This window comes from Oncorhynchus masou, chromosome 32 (genome assembly GCF_036934945.1).
Source record: "Oncorhynchus masou masou isolate Uvic2021 chromosome 32, UVic_Omas_1.1, whole genome shotgun sequence".
Taxonomy (NCBI): Eukaryota; Metazoa; Chordata; class Actinopteri; order Salmoniformes; family Salmonidae; genus Oncorhynchus; species Oncorhynchus masou.
The window spans coordinates 57,737,538-57,762,619 of NC_088243.1; the positions used below are offsets into that span (position 1 = coordinate 57,737,538).

The following is a 25,082-nucleotide window of genomic DNA, read 5'->3' on the forward strand; positions in this document are numbered from 1 at the left end:
CTGAAAAAACCTACACTCGATCCCTCCGATGTCAACAACTACAGACCAGTATCCCTTCCTTCTTTTCTCTCCAAAACTCTTGAACGTGCCGTCCTTGGCCAGCTCTCCCGCTATCTCTCTCAGAATGACCTTCTTGATCCAAATCAGTCAGGTTTCAAGACTAGTCATTCAACTGAGACTGCTCTTCTCTGTATCACGGAGGCGCTCCGCACTGCTAAAGCTAACTCTCTCTCCTCTGCTCTCATCCTTCTAGACCTATCGGCTGCCTTCGATACTGTGAACCATCAGATCCTCCTCTCCACCCTCTCCGAGTTGGGCATCTCCGGCGCGGCCCACGCTTGGATTGCATCCTACCTGACAGGTCGCTCCTACCAGGTGGCGTGGCGAGAATCTGTCTCCTCGCCACGCGCTCTCACCACTGGTGTCCCCCAGGGCTCTGTTCTAGGCCCTCTCCTATTCTCACTATACACCAAGTCACTTGGCTCTGTCATAACCTCACATGGTCTCTCCTATCATTGCTATGCAGACGACACACAATTAATCTTCTCCTTTCCCCCTTCTGATGACCAGGTGGCGAATCGCATCTCTGCATGTCTGGCAGACATATCAGTGTGGATGACGGATCACCACCTCAAGCTGAACCTCGGCAAGACGGAGCTGCTCTTCCTCCCGGGGAAGGACTGCCCATTCCATGATCTCGCCATCACGGTTGACAACTCCATTGTGTCCTCCTCCCAGAGCGCTAAGAACCTTGGCGTGATCCTGGACAACACCCTGTCGTTCTCAACTAACATCAAGGCGGTGGCCCGTTCCTGTAGGTTCATGCTCTACAACATCCGCAGAGTACGACCCTACCTCACACAGGAAGCGGCGCAGGTCCTAATCCAGGCACTTGTCATCTCCCGTCTGGATTACTGCAACTCGCTGTTGGCTGGGCTCCCTGCCTGTGCCATTAAACACCTACAACTCATCCAGAACGCCGCAGCCCGTCTGGTGTTCAACCTTCCCAAGTTCTCTCACGTCACCCCGCTCCTCCGCTCTCTCCACTGGCTTCCAGTTGAAGCTCGCATCCGCTACAAGACCATGGTGCTTGCCTACGGAGCTGTGAGGGGAACGGCACCGCAGTACCTCCAGGCTCTGATCAGGCCCTACACCCAAACAAGGGCACTGCGTTCATCCACCTCTGGCCTGCTCGCCTCCCTACCACTGAGGAAGTACAGTTCCCGCTCAGCCCAGTCAAAACTGTTCACTGCTCTGGCCCCCCAATGGTGGAACAAACTCCCTCACGACGCCAGGACAGCGGAGTCAATCACCACCTTCCGGAGACACCTGAAACCCCACCTCTTTAAGGAATACCTAGGATAGGATAAAGTAATCCTTCTCACCCCCCTTAAATGATTTAGATGCACTATTGTAAAGTGGCTGTTCCACTGGATGTCATAAGGTGAATTCACCAATTTGTAAGTCGCTCTGGATAAGAGCGTCTGCCAAATGACTTAAATGTAAATGTAAAATGTAAAATGAAATAAGGGTTTGAGTAGATTGCTGAATCTTTTAACCAATTATTTAAGACAATTGATGTAATGATGACTCATAGTGAAGACTGGGTTCGTACAGATAACCAACAATTTAGGCTCTTAGGTGCTACAGCTAAGGCTAGCCCTCTGGCGTTGCCCTCATTGAAGCCAATGCTGTGGGTCTATAAGAGGATCCTGTCCTCTTTCGGAGAGGACCTGGACAGGGTGTAACTTTGGCACCCCGTTGACTCGGATTGATCCAGATTGATGTGGATGAGGGGTGACTCGCTTTTGACAGCTGGGCCTGAATGACCGGCTACTTCTGAGACACACATTATCGAAACCTGTTCAATCAATCTGAGATGGACACTGTGCTGATCAGGTGTGTGTGTGGACGTGTTTAACTATTCTTGTGGGGACCAGAAGTCCAACAAACAAAAAATGTTTGACCAACTGGGGACATTTTGTTAGTCCCCACAAGGGCAAATGCTATATCTCGGGGGCTTAGGGTTAAGGTTAGAATTAGTGTTAGGGTTATAACTAGGTTTAGGAGTTAGGGGTTAGGAGTTAAGGTTAGGAGTTAGGTTTTATGGTTAAGGTTAGAGTTAGAGTTAGAATTAGAGTTAGGGTAAAAGTTAGGGAAAATTGTGTCTCATGAGAGACGTCCTTCTCTCTCATGTTTCTGAGAAGAGTGGGAGAGATGAAGCTGTCCATACCAAACTCTTTCTTGGAGCAAATATACACAGGAGACAATATCAATGTGTGTGTGTGTGTGTGTGTGTGTGTGTGTGTGTGTGTGTGTGTGTGTGTGTGTGTGTGCGTGTGCGTGTGTGTGTGTGTGTGTGTGTGTGTGTGTGTGTGTGTGTGTGTGTGTGTGTGTGTGTGTGTGTGTGTGCACTTACAGATGGGTCTGTTAGTATGTGTGTGTATCCATGCTGCAGTGTTGACTCTCTCTCTCTCTCTCTCTCTCTCTCTCTCTCTCTCTCTCTCTCTCCCTCCCCCCCTCCCCCACCCCCCTTGCCGAGTCAGGAAGTCATCTTGGGTGATAGTTTCTCTTTGATGCTGCAGACACCGTCCATAAATACATGATCACCCGGATCACTGGAGGAGTGTGTTCACTGCTGACCCAACTCTCTTAGCAGACTGCTTTTTTTTGTTGGCTATAAAATACAACATGTATTTTCAGACTTTTTGGCAAAGTAACACAATGAACTTTTGTATCTCATTACTCACTCCTTAAACTCTCTCAAATAATCCAATAGTGATCGGCAAATAGGAGCATATAGATTGTTATGCTAATGTTAATATATTAAAATATACTGAAGTCGTTAAGGAGAGATGAAAAAGCCACCTCAAAGTATTGAAACATTTAGTGAAGGTGCTATGACCAGATACCTACCTACCTACCTACCTACCTACCTACCTACCTACCTGTCTGTCTGTCTGTCTGTCTGTCTGTCTGTCTGTCTGTCTGTCTGTCTGTCTGTCTGTCTGTCTGTCTGTCTGTCTGTCTGTCTGTCTGTCTGTCTGTCTGTCTGTCTGCCTGCCTGCCTGCCTGCCTGCCTGCCTGCCTGCCTGCCTGCCTGCCTGTCTGTCTGTCTGTCTGTCTGTCTGTCTGTCTGTCTGTCTGTCTGTCACTCACCGTGGTATGGATTGTCTCTTCTGGATTCCCGAACAGGAAAACCCTCTTGCCTTCTGTGACATCAGCTCCGGAGTCCCATCAGGATTAGCCGAGAAGAGGTGGAGGAGGGCCCCTGTGATCATCAGAACCAATCAGACTTTTCAATACCCGTAGTCACCTGTGCAGAATGGAACAACAAATCAATCAGTTACACTGTCATTGACTTTCGATTCCTTTTCGCAAAAACAATGACCTTTTCTGGGTGAAGTGATATGATGCAAAAGTGCTATGTCATCGTAACGTGTCTGTCATAATAAAATGACTGAACAAGCAGACATTTAGTCTTTATCCTCCTGTTAGAACCAGTATACGCAGAATTGTGTTTTTTAATTAAAGAGGCCACTACTGTTCTCCCCACCCCCAGGCCTCCGTGCTGCAGTCAAAGCAGTGTAGCCTGAAAAGCACATCATGGTGTGATGGAGAAGAGGCACTCTAACTGTGTCTGGTTGTCTGAATTAAAATTGCATATCAACCCAGTTCAGAGACGGACCAACTAGCCCCTTTTAGAAACTGCTAGAGGAAAGACTGTGAATTCCACTGCGGTTGAAAGAAGCTATCCCCGAGGATCTCAGACAAACAAGGCTACAGCAATAATAAAAGGAGGACAACTCTTCTTTACAAACGTCAACTGTGAATAGCTGAAGTGAGCAAAATATGCTCAGACCATGCTCTGTGCACTTCTACAAAGGCAAATCTAATATAGTGGCGCTCTGAGTCTGAATAAACGTTTGCCTTATCGAATAAAGACACATGATTAAACACTCCTTTAGTGCCTCTCTATTCTCTCATTTCAGGGGCTCCTGTTCCCTGAATGGCCCTGACACGCAGCTCCATCACCAGGCCCTGTGTCCCAAACACAGTGCTCTTTCACCAGGCTTGGTCCCCAGTGCGCAGCTCGGAAAAAGACCCAGACCCACATAAAATGCAGGGCAGATTAATAATGCATAGAGCTAATGCAGCTAGCTAGGCCTCCTACCTACTCCAGCCTCCTCTGCCAACACATGCACCAAAAGAGGAGCGACGGAAGGAGGAGAGGAAATGGAGAGAGAGGGGTGCAGGGGGTGAAGAGGTGAAGAGGGGGTGGACTGTGGAGAGTGAAAGGAGAGCAGAGGGAGCAGGGGCCCAAGAGAAGGGGAAGGCGGTAGAGAAAGAGTGAACGCGAATTGGCCAAGGGGGAGAAAGAGAAAAGGACAGGATATTGGAGGGGGTTGTAGTGAGGGGGGGAAGAGGGAGGAATTTTAAAGCGGGTTTTATTGGAGGGCGCAGCAGCACAGGAGACGAGATGTCGATGTGGAGTTAAGAGGAAATAACAGCTGCCTGTTTTATTGAGGAGGAAAAGCTGATCATTATTTCTCCACAATACAGTACAAACATAGGCCAGCAGCGGACATTGATGTAGTCAATCGTTAAATCATTTTTTAATAAAAATTACATTCAGCATTGTTAACATTTTCCAGCAGTGTGATAGATAAAGGATGTTTGTTTTTTAAAAGTTGTTTATGAGGTTTTATAGTGTAAAAAAAAGTGTACATTCAAAACAGGATACTAAAAATGTGTATGCAATGTTTTTCTTCTTACCTTTATTTAAGCAGGTAGGCTAGTTGAGGACAAGTTCTCATTTACAACTGTGACCTGGCCATGATAAAGCAAAGCAGTGCGACACAAACAACACAGAGTTACACATGGAATAAACATGGGATAAACAAACGTACGGTCAATAACAAAATAGAAACATTTATACACAGTGTGTGCAAATGTGGTAAGATTAGGGAGGTATGGCAATAAATAGGCCACAGTCGCAAAATAATTTCATTTTAGTATTAACACTGGAGTGATAGATGTGCAGATGATGATGTGTAAGTAGAGATAGTGGGGTGCAAAAGAGCAAAAATAAATAACAATATGGGGATGAGGTCGTTGGGTGTGCTCTTTACAGATGGGCTGTGTACAGGTGCAGTGATCGGTAAGCTGCTCTGACAGCTGAAGCTTAAAGTTAGTGAGGGAGATATAAGCCTCCAGCCTCAGTGATTCAAATGCACACTAACCTATAAAAATGAACAAAGACACCATGTGGATATCCAGAGGTTGCTTTTTAAGTAAAGCAAATGCATCGTAATAACCTGAGACCAGTACTTAAAATCATGGTTGGGATATCCCTGCCTGGCTTTCTGTCTGTCTGTCTGTGGATCGTGATAAGACTGCTCCTAATCTGGCTCTGAATCAATAGTAATCATGACTGCTGTGTTTACAGCAAGTGTCCCCCAAGCTGTCCGCAGACTTCATCAGTACCGCTTGTATCCTGTCTTGGCTTTCTTTCTCTCTTTCTCTGCGACTTTCTCCATCTCGACTGTCATTAGTATAGCTTGCAGCCTGTCTTAGCTTTCTTTCCTTCTCTCTCCCTTCCACTTTCTCTCATTCTCTCTCTGGCACTTTCACCATCTTGGACTCTCTCTCTTTCTCTCACTCAATATCACTCTCCTCTCACTCTCAACCATGGAACAATCACTTTTGATAAGGTTTTCTGTTTGGAAACCCACACAGCATCTCTTGTGACCGACTCCAGTTCAACCCGTTAAACTTTTAACGAACAAACACGCATACATAGAGACAAGAGACTAAGTCTCTGTTCATCTTCCCTGAATTCTCTCGCTCTTTCTCTCTCTCTCTCTCTCTCTCTTTCTTTCTTTCTTTCTCTGAGAGGTATTATTGAATGGGAGGCGCTGCCAGCTGGACAGGAAACAGCATCGAGTTGAAATCCAATTAGGCATGCTAAGACAAGACAGGCCAAGACCGGACTGGGGCGGGGCCACACTGGGTCAAACCCACAACAGACAGTACAGGAGAAATCTATCTACAGAAAGGGCTGACATGGAGCTCATCCACAGGCCCTGCCACCTTCCTCTGGGCGTGCCACTCGTGGAGCTCTCCTACCTGGCCCTGTCACCGTCCTCTGAGGGTCCCACACAAGCCCTGTCCCATTGACTGATATGGTGGAAACTGACAGTAAGGCCTAAACACCTGCTTGATGTTCTCAGCAGTAAAGGATTTACCAATGAATTTGACACAGACCCCTGTCATTCATCTTCTACACATGAAGAGGTAAGCCCAGAAACAACCCTTTTGTGTTCTGTGGACTGCAATTATTAGAATGCTGTTAATCGACTACAGCTCGGCATTTAACACCATAGTGCCCTCCAAGTCCTCCAAGCTCGTCATCAAGCTCGAGACCCTGGGTCTCGACCCCGCCCTGTGCAACTGGGTACTGGACTTCCTGATGGGCCGCCCCCAGGTGGTGAATGTAGGCAAGAACATCTCCACCCCGCTGATCCTCAACACTGGGGCCCCACAAGGGTGCGTTCTGAGCCCTCTCCTGTACTCCCTGTTCACCCACGACTGCGTGGCCACGCACGCCTCCAACTCAATCATCAAGTTTGCAGACGACACAACAGTGGTAGGCTTGATTACCAACAACGACGAAACGGCCTACAGGGAGGAGGTGAGGGCCCTCGGAGTGTGGTGTCAGGAAAATAACCTCACACTCAACGTCAACGAAATTAAGGAGATGATTGTGGACTTCAGGAAACAGCAGAGGGAACACCCCCCTATCCACATCGATGGAACAGTAGTGGAGAGGGTAGTAAGTTTTAAGTTCCTCGGCGTACACATCACAGACAAACTGAATTGGTCCACCCACACAGACAGCATCGTGAAGAAGGCGCAGCAGTGCCTCTTCAACCTCAGGAGGCTGAAGAAATTTGGCTTGTCACCAAAAGCACTCACAAACTTCTACAGATGCACAATCGAGAGCATCCTGTCGGGCTGTATCACCGCCTGGTACGGCAACTGCTCCGCCCACAACCGTAAGGCTCTCCAGAGGGTAGTGAGGTCTGCACAACGCATCACCAGGGGCAAACTACCTGCCCTCCAGGACACCTACACCACCCGATGTCACAGGAAAGCCATAAAGATCATCAAGGACAACAACCACCCGAGCCACTGCCTGTTCACCCCGCTATCATCCAGAAGGCGAGGTCAATACAGGTGCATCAAAGCTGGGACCGAGAGACTGAAAAACAGCTTCTATCTCAAGGCCATCAGACTGTTAAACAGCCACCACTAACATTGAGTGGCTGCTGCGAACACACTGACTCAACTCCAGCCACTTTAATAATGGGAAATGATGGGAAATATATCACTAGCCACTTTAAACAATGCTACCTAATATAATGTTTACATACCCTACATTATTCATCTCATATGTATACGTATATACTGTACTCTATATCATCTACTGCATCTTTATGTAATACATGTATCACTAGCCACTTTAACTATGCCACTTTGTTTACATACTCATCTCATATGTATATACTGTACTCAATACCATCTACTGTATCTTGCCTATGCCGCTCTGTAACATCACTCCTTCATATATCTTTATGTACATATTCTTTATCCCCTTACACTTGTGTCTATAAGGTAGTAGTTTTGGAATTGTTAGCTAGATTACTTGTTGGTTATTACTGCATTGTCGGAACTAGAAGCACAAGCATTTCGCTACACTCGCATTAACATCTGCTAACCATGTGTATGTGACAAATAAAATTAGATTTGATTTAGATTTGATTAGATTTGAGATTTGATGTATTTTTAATCTTGCAACAATCCAGGCTTTGTTTACACAGGCAGCCCAATTCTGATATTTTTGGTCTTTTGACCAATAACATCAGATCTTTTCAAAAAAAAATTCAGAGCTGATCTGATTGGTCAAAAAAACAATTAGTGAATCATTTTTTAAAATCAGAATTGGGCAGCCTAAGTGTTCTCTCTTTTTTTACATGTATTTAACTAGGCAAGTCAGTTAAGATCAAATTCTTATTTTACAATGACGGCATACCCCGGCCAAACCCTCCCCTAACCGGGACGACCTCTTTGAGGAGGTCACCAAACTTCAGTCAAAGGCGATACACACATGCACCCACATACCCACCCTAAATACAGTATTTAATCACTAAAAGTGGAGGTCCCAATCCTTAAAAACCTTGATTCGTATATCTATCCTTGTCTCTATCCTGAACCTTTAATGAGGCGGCAGGGTAGCCTAGTGGTTAGAGCGTTGGACTAGTAACCGTTGGACTAGTAACCGGAAGGTTGCAATTTCAAATCCCTGAGCTGACAAGGTACAAATCTGTCGTTCTGCACCTGAACAGGCAGTTAACCCACTGTTCTTAGGCCGTCATTGAAAATAAGAATTTGTTCTTAACTGACTTGCCTAGTTAAATAAAGGTACAAACAAAAAACCTTTAATGAGCTTTTATACGTGGGAGAGTAGTGGTATATGTTCCAATACAAACCCTTTCACTGTGTGGCTGCATGTGGCCTTGGCCTATGACTAAAAACACAGGTCTTTTTTGGGATTAACCAGTTGTCTGCTATTGACGTCTGAGGCCTAATTCTGCCTGAGTGGACGACCCCTCCCTCCGCCCATGAGGAGGAGCACAGTGGGAGACAGATCTGTTCAGGACCTCAGTCTGACACTGAGTTGCACCAGACCAAACCGGACCAAACTAGCCCAGAACAGGCAACAGAGACAGAACAGGATTGGAGAGGGGCTGTGCAGAGTACAAACTAATACATCAAAGAAAGCCATACACTGTATAGTTGTGTTATATAATATAATATAAACTGGGTGGTTTGAGCCCTGAATGCTGATTGGCTGACAGCCGTGGTATATTAGGCCCTATACCACGGGTATGACAAAACATGTATTTTTACTACTCTAATTACATTGGTAACCAGTTTATAATATCAATAAGGCACCTCAGGGGTTTGTGGTATATGACCAATATACTACGGCTAAAGACTGTGTCCAGGCATGACGCAAAACCAGACACGATATGGTTGTTATATAATATGCCTTTAAAAAGACATATAACGGTGCAAACAACCAAATGAATCGAATGACTGTATATAAAAATATAAATAAAGAGACAATTAATAATTAGGAAACTTCATTAAGGACCGACCACTCCTGTTGTTTATTCACCAGGAGCTCTCCATTAGATTGTTACTGCTTGTTCGGTTGGCGATGTTCCGTTTTCTCTGTTCCCTTCCAGACCTAATCAAATCTACCGCCCAGTTCTGCGTTCCACCTGTCTGCTCATTCCATTAGCATCATGAAGATGGAACCTGCCGTGCACCACTCATTTCATCTCCAATTGCAATGGTGACCGGGGGGGGAGCTTGAGTTCCCCAATGCACTATTTAATACTAGGTCATTGGAAGATTAATAGTCTGCTGTGTTCCAGTTATTTGTCTGGGGTTTTTTCATTGGGTCAGAGAGAGGACTCCCTGGATAGGTCACTATCTGTCTGGGAAGAGGAGCTTGGGAAGTAAGTGGGTGAATAGAAATCATACTCCAAATCAACCCCTTATCCCTAGCCCGGCCTTTAGGCGTTTCATGTATACAGGTCTGATCTCAAAGAATGGTTGTACACCATATGATACCAGCTCCACCTTGCCCTCTGACTGGCAAGATGGAATTTTCGCTATATTGCTGCCACCTATGGAGCGGTAGGTTGCCTAGCGGTTAGAGAGGTGGCAGGTATTCAGCGGTTTAGAGAGGTGGCAGGTATTCAGCGGGTTAGAAAGGTGGCAGGTATTCAGCGGGTTAGAGAGGTGAGCCAGCAACCGGAAGGTTGCCAGTTCACATCATGTGTCTGATAGGAAAGATCCAGCAGTGAGCTGGCAACCGGAGCGTTGCTGGTATCAAATTCAAATCAAAATCAAATTTATTTGTCACATACACATGGTTAGCAGATGTTAATGCGAGTGTAGCGAAATGCTTGTGCTTCTAGTTCCGACAATTCAGTAATAACCAACGAGTAATCTAACCTAACAATTCGAAAACTACTACTTTATACACACAAGTGTAAAGGGAAAAAGAATATGTACATAAAGATATATGAAGGAGTGATGGTACAGAACGGCATAGGCAAGATGCAGTAGATGGTATCGAGTACAGTATATACATATGAGATGAGTAATGTAGGGTATGTAAACAAAGTGGCATGGTTTAAAGTGGCTAGTGATACATGTATTACATAAAGATGCAGTAGATGATATAGGGTACAGCATATACATATACATATGAGATGAGTAATGTAGGGTATGTAAACATTATATTAAGTAGCATTGCTTAAAGTGGCTAGTAATATATTTTACATCAATTTCCATCAATTCCCATTATTAAAGTGGCTGAAGTTGAGTCAGTGTGTTGGCAGCAGCCCCTCAATGTTCGTGGTGGCTGTTTAACAGTCTGATGGCCTTGAGATAGAATCTGTTTTTCAGTCTCTCGGTCCCTGCTCTGATGCACCTGTACTGACCTCGCCTTCTGGATGATAGCGGGGTGAACAGGCAGTGGCTCGGGTGGTTGTTGTCCTTGATGGTCTTTATGGCCTTCCTGTGACATCTGGTGGTGTAGGTGTCCTGGAGGGCAGGTAGTTTGCCCCCGGTGATGCGTTGTGCAGACCTCACTACCCTCTGGAGAGCCTTACGGTTGTGGGCGGAGCAGTTGCCGTACCAGGCGGTGATACAGCCCGACAGGATGCTCTCGATTGTGCATCTGTAGAAGTTTGTGACTGCTTTTGGTGACAAGCCAAATTTCTTCAGCCTCCTGAGGTTGAAGAGGCGCTGCTGCACCTTCTTCACGACGCTGTCTGTGTGGGTGGACCAATTCAGTTTGTCCGTGATGTGTACGCCGAGGAACTTAAAACTTACTACCCTCTCCACTACTGTCCCATCGATGTGGATAGGGGGGTGCTCCCTCTGCTGTTGCCTGAAGTCCACAATCATCTCCTTTGTTTTGTTGGCGTTGAGTGTGAGGTTATTTTCCTGACACCACACTCCGAGGGCCCTCACCTTCTCCGTGTAGGCCGTCTCCTCATTGTTGGTAATCAAGCCTACCACTGTAGTGTCGTCCGCAAACTTGATGATTGAGTTGGAGGCGTCCATGGCCAAGCAGTCATGGGTGAACAGGGAGTACAGGAGAGGGCTCAGAACGCACCCTTGTGGGGCCCCAGTGTTGATGATCAGCGGGGTGGAGATGTTGTTACCTACCCTCACCACCTGGGGGCGGCCCGTCAGGAAGTTCAGTACCCAGTTGCACAGGGCGGGGTTGAGACCCAGGGTCTCGAGCTTGATGACGAGTTTGGAGGGTACTATGGTGTTAAATGCTGAGCTGTAGTCAATGAACAGCATTCTCACATAGGTATTCCTTTTGTCCAGATGGGTTAGGGCAGTGTGCAGTATGGTTGAGATTGCATTGTCTGTGGACCTATTTAGGCGGTAAGCAAATTGGAGTGGGTCTAGGGTGTCAGGTAGGGTGGAGGTGATATGGTCCTTGACTAGTCTCTCAAAACACTTCATAATGACGGAAGTGAGTGCTACGGGGTGGTAGTTGTTTAGCTCAGTTACCTTAGCTTCGTGGGAACAGGGACAATGGTGGCCCTCTTGAAGCATGTGGGAACAGCAGACTGGGATAAGGATTGATTGAATATGTCCGTAAACACACCAGTCAGCTGGTCTGCGCATGCTCTGAGGACGTGGCTGGGGATGCCGTCTGGGCCTGCAGCCTTGCGAGGGTTAACACGTTTAAATGTTTTCCTCACGTCGGCTGCAGTGAAGGACAGTCCACAGGTTTTGGTAGCGGGCCGTGTCAGTGGCACTGTATTGTCCTCAAAGCGGGCAAAAAAGTTATTTAGTCTGCCTGGGAGCAAGACATCCTGGTCCGTGACGTGGTTGGTTTTCTTTTTGTAATCCGTGATTGACTGTAGACCCTGCCACATAACTCTTGTGTCTGAGCCGTTGAATTGTGACTCTACTTTGTCTCTATACTGATGCTTAGCTTCTTTGATTGCCTTGCGGAGGGAATAGCTACACTGTTTGTATTCGGTCATGTTTCCGGTCACCTTTCCCTGGTTAAAAGCAGTGGTTCGCACTTTCAGCTTCATGCGAATGCTGCCATCAATCCACAGTTTCTGGTTTGGGAATGTTTTAATCGTTGCTATGGGAACGACATCATCAATGCACTTTCTAATGAACTCGCTCACCGAATCAGCGTATTCGTCAATGTTGTTGTTGGACGCAATGCGGAACATATCCCAATCCACGTGATCGAAGCAGTCTTGAAGCGTGGAATCAGATTGGTCGGACCAGCGTTGAACAGACCTGAGCACGGGAGCTTCTTGTTTTAGTTTCTGTCTGTAGGCAGGAAGCAACAAAATGGAGTCGTGGTCAGCTTTTCCAAAAGGAGGGCGGGGGAGGGCCTTATATGCGTCACGGAAGTTAGAATAGCAACGATCCAAGGTTTTACCAGCCCTGGTTGCGCAATCGATATGCTGATACAATTTAGGGAGTCTTGTTTTCAGATTAGCCTTGTTAAAATCCCCAGCTACAATGAATGCAGCCTCAGGATATGTGGTTTCCGGTTTGCAAAGAGTCAAATAAAGTTTGTTCAGGGCCATCTATGTGTCTGCTTGGGGGGAAATATATACGGCTGTGATTATAATCAAAGAGAATTCCCTTGGTAGATAATGCGGACGACATTTGATTGTAAGGAATTCTAAATCAGGTGAACAGAAGGACTTGAGTTCCTGTATGTTGTTGTGGTCACACCACGTCTCGTTAATCATAAGGCATACGCCCCCGCCCCTCTTCTTACCAGAAAGATGTTTGTTTCTGTCGGCACGATGAGTGAAGAAACCAGCTGGCTGCACCGATTCCGTTAGCGTCTCTCAAGTGAGCCATGTTTCCGTGAAGCAAAGAACGTTACAGTCTCTGATGTCCATCTGGAATGCTACCCTTGCTCGGATTTCATCAACCTTGTTGTCAAGAGACTGGACATTGGCGAGTGGTATGCTAGGGAGTGGTGTGTGATGTGCCCATCTCCGGAGCCTGACCAGAAGACCGCTACGTTTCCCTCTTTTACGATGTCTTTGTTTTGGGTCGCAGGCTGGGATCCTTTCCGTTTTCCTGGGTGGAAGGCAGGACACAGGATCCGCTTCGGGAAAGTCATATTCCTGGTCGTACTGATGGTGAGTTGACGTTGCTCTTATATTCAGTAGTTCTTCTCGACTGTATGTAATGAAACCTAAGATGACCTGGGGTACCAATGTAAGAAACAACCCGTAAAAAACACTAAAAACTGCATAGTTTCCTAGGAACGCGAAGCGAGGCGGCCATCTCTGTCGGCGCCGGAACTTCTTCATGTGATTGCCTGCCGTTGTGCCACTGAGCAAGGTAATTACCCCCCCACAACAACTGCTCCAGCGTAGAAGCTCCCTGCTCAACCTGTATATATGTTTAGGAGGGGTTGGAATAAAGTGGAAGTCAAATTTTGGTTGAACCTTGTGTACAATTGACAAATATAGTAATCTTAATCTTAAACTATCCAATCATGTAAAAGGAGCTTGGGGGTGATTTGGGATTGGACATAAATCTGGGATGAGTGACCTCTGCTTCTCCTATGTCTAGGCCAAACCTTTTTACATGTTCATAGATCATGGTGCTGTTATGTCTGGAAGGGACTCTAGAGTATACAGTGGATTTATGGTGCACAGTATGTCTCAGTGCTGGTCCATTGGCCAATCCAACCCATTATAACACTTTGAGAAGACAAACAGAAAGACAGCCCAACCATTAAATGGATTTGTGTTCAGATAAAAAATGATTGACAACCCGACAGTCTCTGGCTGCCAAAAAGTGTCTGGGGCAATAACATGCATTGAATTACTTAAAGACCGCCATTATTAGTTGGTCTGGTGATCGATTGGCTGACTGATCAGTAGGAACAGACATCAGTACACAACTCAAACTGCCCTAGAGACAAGAATGGCTAAATATTAAATGACGCCACTGTGGCTTGAGTCAAATGTAGTGCACTATGTAGGGAATAGGCTGCCATTTGAGATGTGGAGGCTCCAGGGTAAGAGGGAGCCAGCCGTAAGTAGGGCAGAAGAGCACTCAGTGGGGTAGATCCCAGCACAGGCAGGCAGACAGTTAGGCAGACAGACAAGCAGACAGACAGGCAGACAGACAGGGTGAGAGGCAGATAGGCAGTTAGGTAGACAGGCAGGCAGACAGGCAGTGAGCCTTTCCTGATGTGAGTGTCATCACATTCGCATTTCTCCGCTGGCTGAGTGACCTCAGAGCAACAGTTCCATCACATGTTATAACATGCATCCCTGAGTCATCATGCATCCCGGAGTCAGCATGCATCCCTGAGTCATCATGCATCCCTGAGTCATCATGCACAACGCCTGCAGCACTGGCATAGCAGCACTGGCAACACACAGACACACACACACACACACTTGCACATATACACACGTGTTCACACACTCACAATCACACACACCTACACAGACACACACTCAAACACCCTCACTGAGCAGTCACACGCCCATAGGGCAGCACAAGACCAGGACAACAACCACCCATGTGTGAGATGATGCAGGCTGTGTGTGTCAGCATGTGTGAGTGTGTAGGAATGTCGGTACATATGTGAACATTAACTAAGTCATATTCTGTGACATTAAATACATCATCTCCTGGGCCCCATGTACATGTTGTGTACAGTAGAGCACATGTCTGGCCTATATATAATCAGAATCAGTGGTCATATTAAATCATGTCATGCATTAAATAAAGGACAAGGAACGGCAAACGCATTGTTCCGGTCGAGTTGTGTTGCGCTCTTCTTGCTTCGCATGGAATGGAAACGTGCACTGAATGAACGTCGCATTTTCACAAACCTATGGATACGCGCATGAGGAAAAAGGCTAATTCTGTCTCTCTCCACACCTCGCCAACGGCCCGATGCCCATTGATAACAAGACATATTGGCCATTTAATATAAAGGCGTTTTACTACACCACTAGAGACGCCGGTCACCATCTCTGGATCTACTCTGATTCCATTTGTACTCTCTAACCATTTGCATTAAGTGACACCAATTTCATGCTGCACAGAATTCCACTGGTTGCGTATTGTCCATGCAGAATGCATGTGTGAGTATCCTGGATGGAAAAGAGGAGGATGGTTATGAATCAACGACAATATAACCACGTCAATACGAAATGCATGGGAGTGCGCTGCTCAGCATGCAATAATAAAACAAAATAGAATAGAATATCAATAGTCCACCGCACAATAGTGTCACCCACAATTCATTAGAAATTTTGGTTAGGCCGAAATCAAATATTGAAAGGTTTTATAACACATATATAAACGTGTATTATGTTGTGTTCGTATTGTTCACCCGCAAGGATCAAACTGACCCGAGATATAATCGGTGACAGCAGTCATGCCAGATTAGCCCGGAAACAAAGAGAAAAAAAAAAAGTCAAATTTTAATTGTTTCCTAAAATAATCTTAATCCGATTTAGATCTCTCTATTCCTGTTTTTAGAAACAGGGGCACTGGAAACGGGGACCAACACGAAATCCAAATCATTCAGATAGGATATGATGTATTTTTTATATGTGAAAAATATCGCAAGAGATTCTTCCAATCAATGCAAGGTGCACGCAGAAGCATACACCCAAGCTTCTTCACCATTCGTCCACAGTCAGTTTGACAATAAAGATGATAATAAAATAACGAAAAAACGAACTCACCTCGTGTTCTACAGAAAGAGACAGACCAGGGTTGTGAACCGGGAGGGCCCAATGAAGTGACTAAAGAGAGAGAGCAGACAGAATAGCTTGTCGGAATCGGTAGAATACGTGTCCCGGACGGTGTGGTGCGTACTGTCATCGTATTGGGACTGTTCTCGACCGTTTAATCCCCGGCCCTGAGCTCAAAAATATCCCACTCCCTCCCTCCCTTCGTTTTCTCCTGCTCTCTCTCGCTCTATCAATTTTTCCTCCCTCTCCTCCACACTCATTATTGTTCGCTCCCTCCCCGTCGGCCTTGAGGACCTCCCTCACAAGGTCAGTTTGATTGAAGGCAAGAAAGATCATGCTTGATAGTAACATATTCAATAAATATGATAATACTATGAGAAAAAACTGTGTCCGCAAACAAGTAAGAATGACAGTATATTGTAATAAACAATAATAAAAAACAATCACAAAATATGTTTTTTATTTTGTCACCTCTAAAAAATATATATTTTAGACAAACGTTTAAATTGATAAATAGGCAACACTTGGGTTAGTAAAAATTCATCATAAATACATATTTATTGCTTTGCCTTCCCCCCCATTGTAGAGTTTGTACCTCTACGGACATTGTACTTAAAGTAATCCTTAAACGCAATTTCCGGTTTAAACAGTCACGCGTCCGTCAACAAGCACGAGTAGGGCTCCGAGAATCAAGGCAAAGGGCCAGTGTAATACTAAGGAAATCTCAGCCATAAAATCACAATCAGGTGAGGATAGAGTATAAAACCTTTACAGACCACGCCGAGATGTTTAAACTCGAGGGGTTAGAGCCGAAAATGGACCCAGAGGAGATGAAGAAAAAGATGCGACAGGATGTAATCTCGTCCGTGCGCAATTTTCTAATCTATATTGCCCTTCTCAGAGCCAGTAAGTATTGGTTTTCACATTGCTCTCGGGTTGCACACGTTCTGCTTGTTCTGCATTGCAGCCGACCGTGTCAGCGACTGCCGACTTACAAAGAACCTTGCATCATAAATAACTACTCATTGTTATTTATAGATCAGTCAGTCACAATTTACCCATGATACATTACGGTTATTAAGCACTCGAACACTGCTATTATCTCACATTATATTGTGTAATATATGGGTCAGTGCTATCCCTAAACTCAACTTCAATGGAGTAGGGAGGTCCCAAGGATCCAAGATAGCACAGACTGTAATGCATGTCGCACTCACCTGCTCAGTGTTCAGACAGGAGAATGTACAGTGAATCAATGACATAACTAGACGTGATCCTTTACAAATCATCCATCAGGTTGTGACCCCTAAACATGGTTCCCTTCTTTTGACCTGGGAGCCAGCTTTCTGGTCTTTGCATGAGAATAAATGGTCATTAATCTAGATAATATCCCCAAGGGTTTTGGTAGATCTTTTGACCATAAACAGCACCTCAATCAAAAAGGAAAATGTTATGGATAATTTACTAAGTTAAGTTTGGTTTGACTATTTCTTTCCTTTGCCGCCACACAGCTCCGTATATATTGAAGAAGTTGGACAGCATTTGAGACCATCTGCCTCCAGTATTCCCACTCGGGCAGTTTAATGCAACAAGGTCGATGGACATCACCATAACAGGGGAACAATTAACAAAGCGGCGAGCTAAACACCATCATACGGATCCTATATGGAAGACTTCTTTATAGGCTACAGTGGAGACATTACGTTGTGTCCCCCCATTGCACTTGAACATTAATATGTAATTTGTAGTCATCGATGTGTCATCTGTTATTTTTCATGGTTACCTTTTATGTTAGTGCTCAATAAGATAACATTTGATTTTGTTTTGAGTGTTTTGGCAATCTTTTCCATGGTCCCTCAATGAGAGTGTTGTGTAATTAGACATGTGAATTTTGTTGGTCACATCACATGCAATAAAGAGAAGACATGTTTAAATATTGATTGCATGGTTTTTGTTAATTCTCATCAGGTATACATTTCTTGAAAAAGCAATGCCAAAAGAAAGACCCCTTGAACTGTTCATTTGAAGATATTCTGTAGATTCTCAGGTATACAACAAATAGGGTGGTAGAGGGTATTATACCAAATTTGCTTCCCTCATAGATAACTGCTTGCCCCTTGGACTCCACAGCATCATGAAGGCAACGGAGAAGAACTCTCAAGCAGTGCAGTACAGCAACCATCATTACCTGAATATGCCAAATGGGGGGCGCTCTTGTCTTATTTTTGAGGACATCAGAATTCTGACCATGAAGCTGGCGATTTCATTCATAACTGAATCAGTGTAAACATTAGACAATGCAATTATTTCAAATGCAGGGTTTTTCTTCAGATAAGATTGCAAAATATTCTCATATATTATTACTTAAGAAGGGATGGGATGCATGCACGAATGAAGTGCAAGCCAGAATGCGCAGCCATGGGTGGGCCTGGGAGGTCATAGGTTCACCCACTTGGGAGCCAGACCCAGCCAATCAGAATGAGTTTTTCCCCACGAACGTTATTGCAGACATAAATACTCCTGAGTCTCGGACGATCCCACATGTGAAAAAGCTGGATGTGGAGGTCCTGGGCTGGCGTGGTTAAACATGGTATGCGGTTGTCAAGCTGGTTGGATGTACTGCCAAATTCTCTAAAATGACATCGGAGGCGGTTTATGGTAGATAAATTAACATTCAATTATCTGGCAACAGCTCTGGTGGACATTCCTGCAGTCAGCATTTCAATTGCATGCTCCCTCAAGACTTGAGATATCTGTGACATTGTGTTGTGTGACAAAACTGCGCATTTCAGAGTGGCCTTTCATTGCCCTCAGCACAAAGCTGTTTAATCAGTTTTGTGATATGCCACACCTGTCCGGTGGATGGATAATCTTGGCAAATGATAAATGCTCACGAAGAGGGATGTAAACAAATGTGCATAAAATTCGAGAGAAATAAACAGGCATTTTTTTAAATATTTTATTTCAGCTCATAAAAAATGGAACCAACACCTTATATGTTGCTTTTATATTTTTGTTCGGTATACATTTCAGTAATTAGCAATCCTAAATGTGGTGGACAGTGGATAAATTGAAGAGTTGAAAATATTTCTCTGAAAACGAACTCATAGCCATTTATTGTTGCCCGTGGTGTAATCACCTCTAACCAATTGGCTAAGGTAGCCTGTGTGCCCATGAGCTCCCAAATCTAGTCTAGATAGATGTTTATTTGGTGTATTCGATTAGCTAGCTAGTTGGCTAGTGAATGGCCAGTGTGAGCCAGATTGCTAGCTACATTTTAGTCAGTAGCTGTACTTATAAATGCGGTGGTCACTGGATAAACTAGAAACGAGTTGAACATATTTGGCTGAAAACGAACGAATAGCCAGTTGTTGTTCCCAATGATGGAATCGCATCTTAGCTAACGTCGCCAATTAGGATTTCGCTAGCTATCTGAGCTGTTTTATAAGAAAACGACTGATATGAATCAAACACTGTTAGCAAGCCCTCCTCAGCGACAATGTTATTGTCAGATTTGTATTTTAATTTCATGTTAACTGTCAGTAAAGTGGTTTCAGATATGAGACGATAGAAATTATACACCTCGTTTCGGTAAGGCTCAGAGTCACGCACGCACTCAAGAAGACTCAACCAATCACCCGACGGGATCTATGTAGATAGAGACTCATAAATATCCATAAAATCCCTCCCTTTAAATTCTGTCGATCAATATCACCCAACATACCAGTTACAGCCAATCAGCTGCTAACTGTCTCTTTCACCACAGATGAGATCACTACACTGCCTGATACACCCATGTGCTTTGCCTTTAACTCAGCGATGAGTTTAAAAAAAAACATGGACTCAGTTATGACTATCATAAACTTTATCCGATCAACATATAGGCAAACATTGCTTGTTTCGTAGTTTGCTGAGCTTCATGATCTTCTATTACATCATGACATTCAGTGGCTAAGCAAGGGTAATGCTCTCAAGCAGTGGCGATTTTAACATGTAAATATTGGTGGGGCAAAAAAGAAAAGTGGGATGCATGCCAGAAAAGCCACTAAACAATACATTAATTGTGCTATATCGGTGTCAAACGGGGCCCACAAACTGTTAGGGCCTACATAAAGCTGTCCCAACATCTTACCACTGCTACACCTGGCTATCAGCGGAGCCTAGTCTGGCAGTGAAACAGTTCATTCAGCCTAATTTACTGCCTTTAAAAAAACATAGCTGATATAGCTGACTTGCTTAAACAAATGTGGTTTCTAATGAAAATTGAGATGTACAAACTATGGCATAAGGGGACAGCAATAGGACGAGGTAATCAGGCATTTCGATTAAGACATTTGAGCGAGCTAGCTTGGATGTATTCAATATAACTCTTTGTTTAGCACTTTTGAAATGTACAACGACTGGTCGACACAGCTCTCAAGATAGCAGCCTATGTGAGTTTAGGGAGTGACATCTTAATTTGCGACTACATGCGAGGGATAAAACAGTTATTGACGTGATTGAGAAACGTACATATTTTCTGATTAAATATGTTCTTTTCTCCTCTGATTTGAACCCAAACAAAACACTCCATTTCCCTACAACTATTTGTGTAGCACTTTTGAAATGTACAGCGACAGAATTCAGAACATGGGCTGTTCTTACAGTGTTCTCCCTGTACACCAAGTCAGAACCATATGATAAATAAAGGGGGCATATAAACAGACAATGACAGCTTTTACAATATTCAATGATTACATTTCTCTAAAACAGGTTATTGGCTACATTTGCACCACCAAGTCAAAACCGTAGGTGAAATTAAGAGGGGTAAATAGACCAAATTATTAGGGTGAGGTACATCGGCTACTAACATATTACTACACGACATACACATAGTATTACTTTCTTAGCTACAGTATACATATCTCCCTGGCATTTTACATAATTTATGCAGTATCATACAATACATTTCTTGACTCACCTTGTTGTGCTTTGCCCACTTGAACAGGAAGGTGGCTCGGCGGTCCTTTGTGGGCAAATTTTGTCATCAAAGTCTGGCATTCTCTGGATTTATGGTGCATTCAAAACAACTGGGAACTTGCAAAAAACAAGGTCGAATCATGATGATGTCATTGATCTTTAGGTTGTAGCTCTAGAAAGAGGCTGGATTTACAATTCCAAGTTGGATGACCGTTCAGGATTTACTTTCCCAGTCGGAGCTCGTTTATACCCGACTTCCCAGTTGTCTTAAGTCAAGTTTTCACAGTTCCGATATATCAGCGCGGCACAAATAATGCTTCATTGTCAACATAGCCAATGTTGAATGTTTATCATTTTAATCATGAAAAAGAAACCCTTAATCCCAGATTTGGGACCGCATAGCCACTCCACTGAATAGCAGGCTAGTGATTTCTTTGCCCTGCTTGCAGTTAGCCACTGTCACTGATTCCTTCCAAACCACTCATTGTTGAATTTTCGATTTCCAACTTGTTGTGCAATGTTTATGTCCAATGGCCTATGAGCGCCGATACGTTTTATCTATAATTTCTCTTCATTGTTCTCTTCATATGACAAGGATTAAAAATTATTTGCCAGTAGATTGTCAGCTTGATTCATGATGATGACTGCTAGCTAAGATTTTGAAGTCCAATCAAATCTACTATACATATAACGTGATCTGATGTCATTTATCTGTGGCCAATGATCTTGAGCCTTCTTGGAGGGGCACTTCTAATGTAACTCTATGGCAGCACCCAGGGGGTTAGAATTTTCTAGCTCTACCCTTAGACTTGGCGATGACGTAGTGTCCCCATGAGTGACAGAACACTGAGCCAATCATCGCACAATGGTCCGTATTTTCTGCTGGCATGTCCCACCACCACAGAAAGCACTGAGCTCGGCTGAAACACCTGCATTTTGGAGCTGCCTTACTCAAGAAAACAAAAAAGAGACCATGTTTGTATGCTGCTTTTTTAACCCAATGATATATCTATTTTTTTTACATTGTTTACAAACTGATATGTGACACGTATTAATTCCAAAATAACATGCAAAACAGGCAAGACCCCCCCATCTTAAATGTAATGTAATGTAACAAAAATATACATTTTCTTTTTAGCAAAAAATGTGGCGCTCGAACCAGATGAGGGTCACTATGTGAGTTTAGGGTGTGACATCTTCAATCAGTTGAATGGACTTAATTTGCGACTACATGGGAGGGATAAAACAGTTATTGACATGACTGAAAAACGTACATATTTTTTAAATAAATCTGTTCTTTTCACCTCTGATTTGAGCCCAAACAAAACGCTCCATTTCTCTACACTGCTCAACTCTATTAAGTCATCAGTACAGATCACTCCCTTGATGTAGGAGTTTTTAGATGAACTGAAAGCTTTGCAACGAGATTTGAGGAGTTTAATTTCCCCACAGAGGTGGTGCAGTTTGTTATAGGGGCCCATTCTCTGCTGGTGAGGGGGGAGAGACTTCTCAGAAAAAGCTAGTCAACTGAGATAAGCCATGCATAAAAGGTTTCCTATGTGTAAATAAAAACAAACGTTCAAGCTATGTATGTAAAACGGACAGGAAAGTAGAAATTCATTAATGTGAATCAGGTCAACTGCGTTATAAATACAAATGTGTTCCATTATTTCAACAATTTGAATTTAGCAGCATTTAATTGAATACACATGCTTTATAATATTATAATTGTCTTTGTGCATTGGTTTTTATACTGGTTTAAGGAAGAGTAATCCCATGTAGAAAATGTCTGGCCTCCCTGTTAATATCCTTTTTGAAATCTGCTGGGGTTATGGGGTTCTTGTTTGTTTTTGTGGATAAATTTAACTTTGTCTAATGCCTTTTATGAAGGTTTTCAAAACATAACGCAGTTGAAAACCTTCATGAAAGGCATCATGTAGAAGTAAAATTAATCCATGAATACTATAATTTTACATGAATCTTAAATGACCACGTCTTCATGAATTTGATGATTTAACCTAGAAGCCTATTCAAAAACAGTATGGGACTGGCACCAGAGAGTAGGTGGTACTTTCATAGGTTATTCCAGGCATGAGCATAGGGACATTACACGATAAATTAGTTGTTGTATTATTCTGTTTTTCATATAATTTGTAACTGATATTTGTAAGGACAGAAGTTTGTCTACAGTGTCAGACCTTTAGACCAATCAAATGAGTCCATAGACATTACATTTGCATCATAGTTTTTGTTATTACTAGCATTGCATCTATTGTGACAGAGCTGCCCATTGCTCGTTACCCGTAACCCAAGCTTGTCTGGGTTTAGTGTTTATGAGATCTATCAGGAGTTACATCAGGACACTGACACGGAGTCTTGTCTCTGCCTGACCATTCAGTTGGACCATTCCTCATGTTTATCCTCAGGCTGAGATGGACTTCCCTGGTCACTTCGAGCACATCTTACAGCAGCTAAAAACACCAGTGTGTCAGTGTGTGTGGGGGGCCAACACTTCAGGGCCCACCGCTCCTTCCTGACAGCCTGCAGTACACACTTCAGGGCCCACCGCTCCTTCCTGACAGCCTGCAGTACACACTTCAGGGCCCACCGCTCCTTCCTGACAGCCTGCAGTACACACTTCAGGGCCCTTCTTAATGCAGTGGAGGGGGATGAAGGAGGCTGGACCCAGAGGTGGTGACTCCTGAGGCTTTTTATGTCCTGTTGGACATGATCTACACCTCCGCTCTCACTCTGGGGGCATCTAATATAGCGGACATGCTCCTGGCTGCCTCCCACCTGCACCTCAACACTGTGGTCAAGGCCTACAAGCGCCATCTCACCTCCACCTCACACAATTTCCTCACATCACCTCCGTGTGGTTGGAGGTTACAAGTGCAGCAGCAGCAGCAGCAGTTCAGCCATGCAGTGAACCAGCAGCACCTGAAGCAGTCTCCATTCAAGGCAGCAGCCATGGCTGGGGTCAATTCCAGGCAGCAAAGATTTGTCCTGCTCCAGCAGCTGGGGCTCAGACTGGTCACATCAGCTCTGGAAGGGAGCCTCGACAACAGGGAAACCGGGGCAGAGGCTAGCCCGGCTGGAGGCAGGGATGGAGGGGTTGGAGCAGGTGGAGGCATTGAGCAACAAGCTGCCATCCCCAGACGCGGTCTTCACAAATGCAATAACTCTTCTCCCCAAGTGTTTCAGGAGGAGAGGCTGGACAACAAGCAGAACGGGGGCAGGCTCTCTGAGGAGAATTACGAGGAGGGCTCGCCAAGGGTGACGAGGAATAATAAAGTATGAGACTGGGAGCAGTAATACAAGAAGAGATACAGCTGCCTAGCCAATCAGATAGTAGTGTGGGAGGGATGCGGGAGGGTGGGGGAGAGGGTCACACAGAGGGTTTTCTGGTGAATGGAGGGATCATGTTTAAAGTGAAAGTCGGAGAGGAGAGATAAGGATCAGAAGATGGATGTAGTGGTGAAGAGTGGGCAGGTGAACTCCTCCTATCCAGACACAGCAGGTGTGTTCAATGATCCTCCATTCCCATCTGAGGACACAGGATGAGCCAGCAAATGAAGAGAAAGACATACTCAGTCCGAAGGGACATAACGCAAGCTCATCCAACCACCAATCTAGCTCTGATCCTCAGACAGAGACTCCAAGACAACATGGATGGAGGAGATGGGTTGTCTGACAACGAGCGCCTAGATAGCAAACCAAGACCTGGGCCTTTCCTGCATTCTCTACCCCTTAAGTCAGCTTGGCAGTGGGCCATTAGGAGAAGACAGCCTCCTAAACACCACCATCAGTGAGGCTCAGGCAGAAGGCAATGAGGATGTTAGGTCACTTCAAAGCTTAGAGGCAACAAACGCCTCCTCTTTCTTCTCTGCGTCCTCTTCCTCCCTTATGTTCCCAGTAACCTCTGTCCCCTTCCAGCAGGGCCACAGTTTCAGCAACAGCTTCATCCTCCATGTGTAGTTGCAAACCGTAGTCTGGCTTTTTTATGGCGGTTTTGGAGCAGTGGCTTCTTCCTTGCTGAGCGGCCTTTCAGGTTACATCGATATAGGACTAATTTTTCTGTGGATATAGATACTTTTGTACCTGTTTCCTCCAGCATCTTCACAAGGTCCTTTGCTGTTGTTCTGTGATTGATTTGCACTTTTCACACCGGACTACGTTCATCTCTAGGAGTCAGAACGTGTCTCCTTCCTAAGCGGTATGATGGCTGCGTGGTCCCAT

At 44.6% G+C, this 25,082-nt stretch overlaps 2 protein-coding genes and 1 pseudogene across 2 annotated transcripts in view; 2 read left to right on the forward strand and 1 right to left on the reverse strand.

Moving 5' to 3' along the window:
* Positions 1–16,156, reverse strand: part of LOC135526293 (FERM and PDZ domain-containing protein 1-like) — a 39,767-nt gene extending 23,611 nt beyond the window's left edge. The window contains 3 exon segments of the mRNA XM_064954542.1: positions 3,160–3,316; positions 4,777–4,830; positions 15,876–16,156. The gene's annotated coding sequence lies outside the window, so the exon portion shown is untranslated.
* A 367-nt stretch (positions 16,157–16,523) lies between these two features.
* LOC135527045 (mitochondrial import receptor subunit TOM5 homolog) lies at positions 16,524–17,824 on the forward strand. Its single transcript, XM_064955700.1, has 2 exons — positions 16,524–16,790; positions 17,396–17,824. The coding sequence occupies exons 1-2, from the start codon at positions 16,670–16,672 to the stop codon at positions 17,428–17,430; spliced, it is 156 nt and encodes a 51-aa protein (XP_064811772.1). The 5' UTR covers positions 16,524–16,669; the 3' UTR covers positions 17,431–17,824.
* A 4,163-nt stretch (positions 17,825–21,987) lies between these two features.
* LOC135527234 (zinc finger and BTB domain-containing protein 5-like) lies at positions 21,988–24,821 on the forward strand (annotated as a pseudogene).
* The last annotated feature ends 261 nt before the right edge of the window (positions 24,822–25,082 follow it).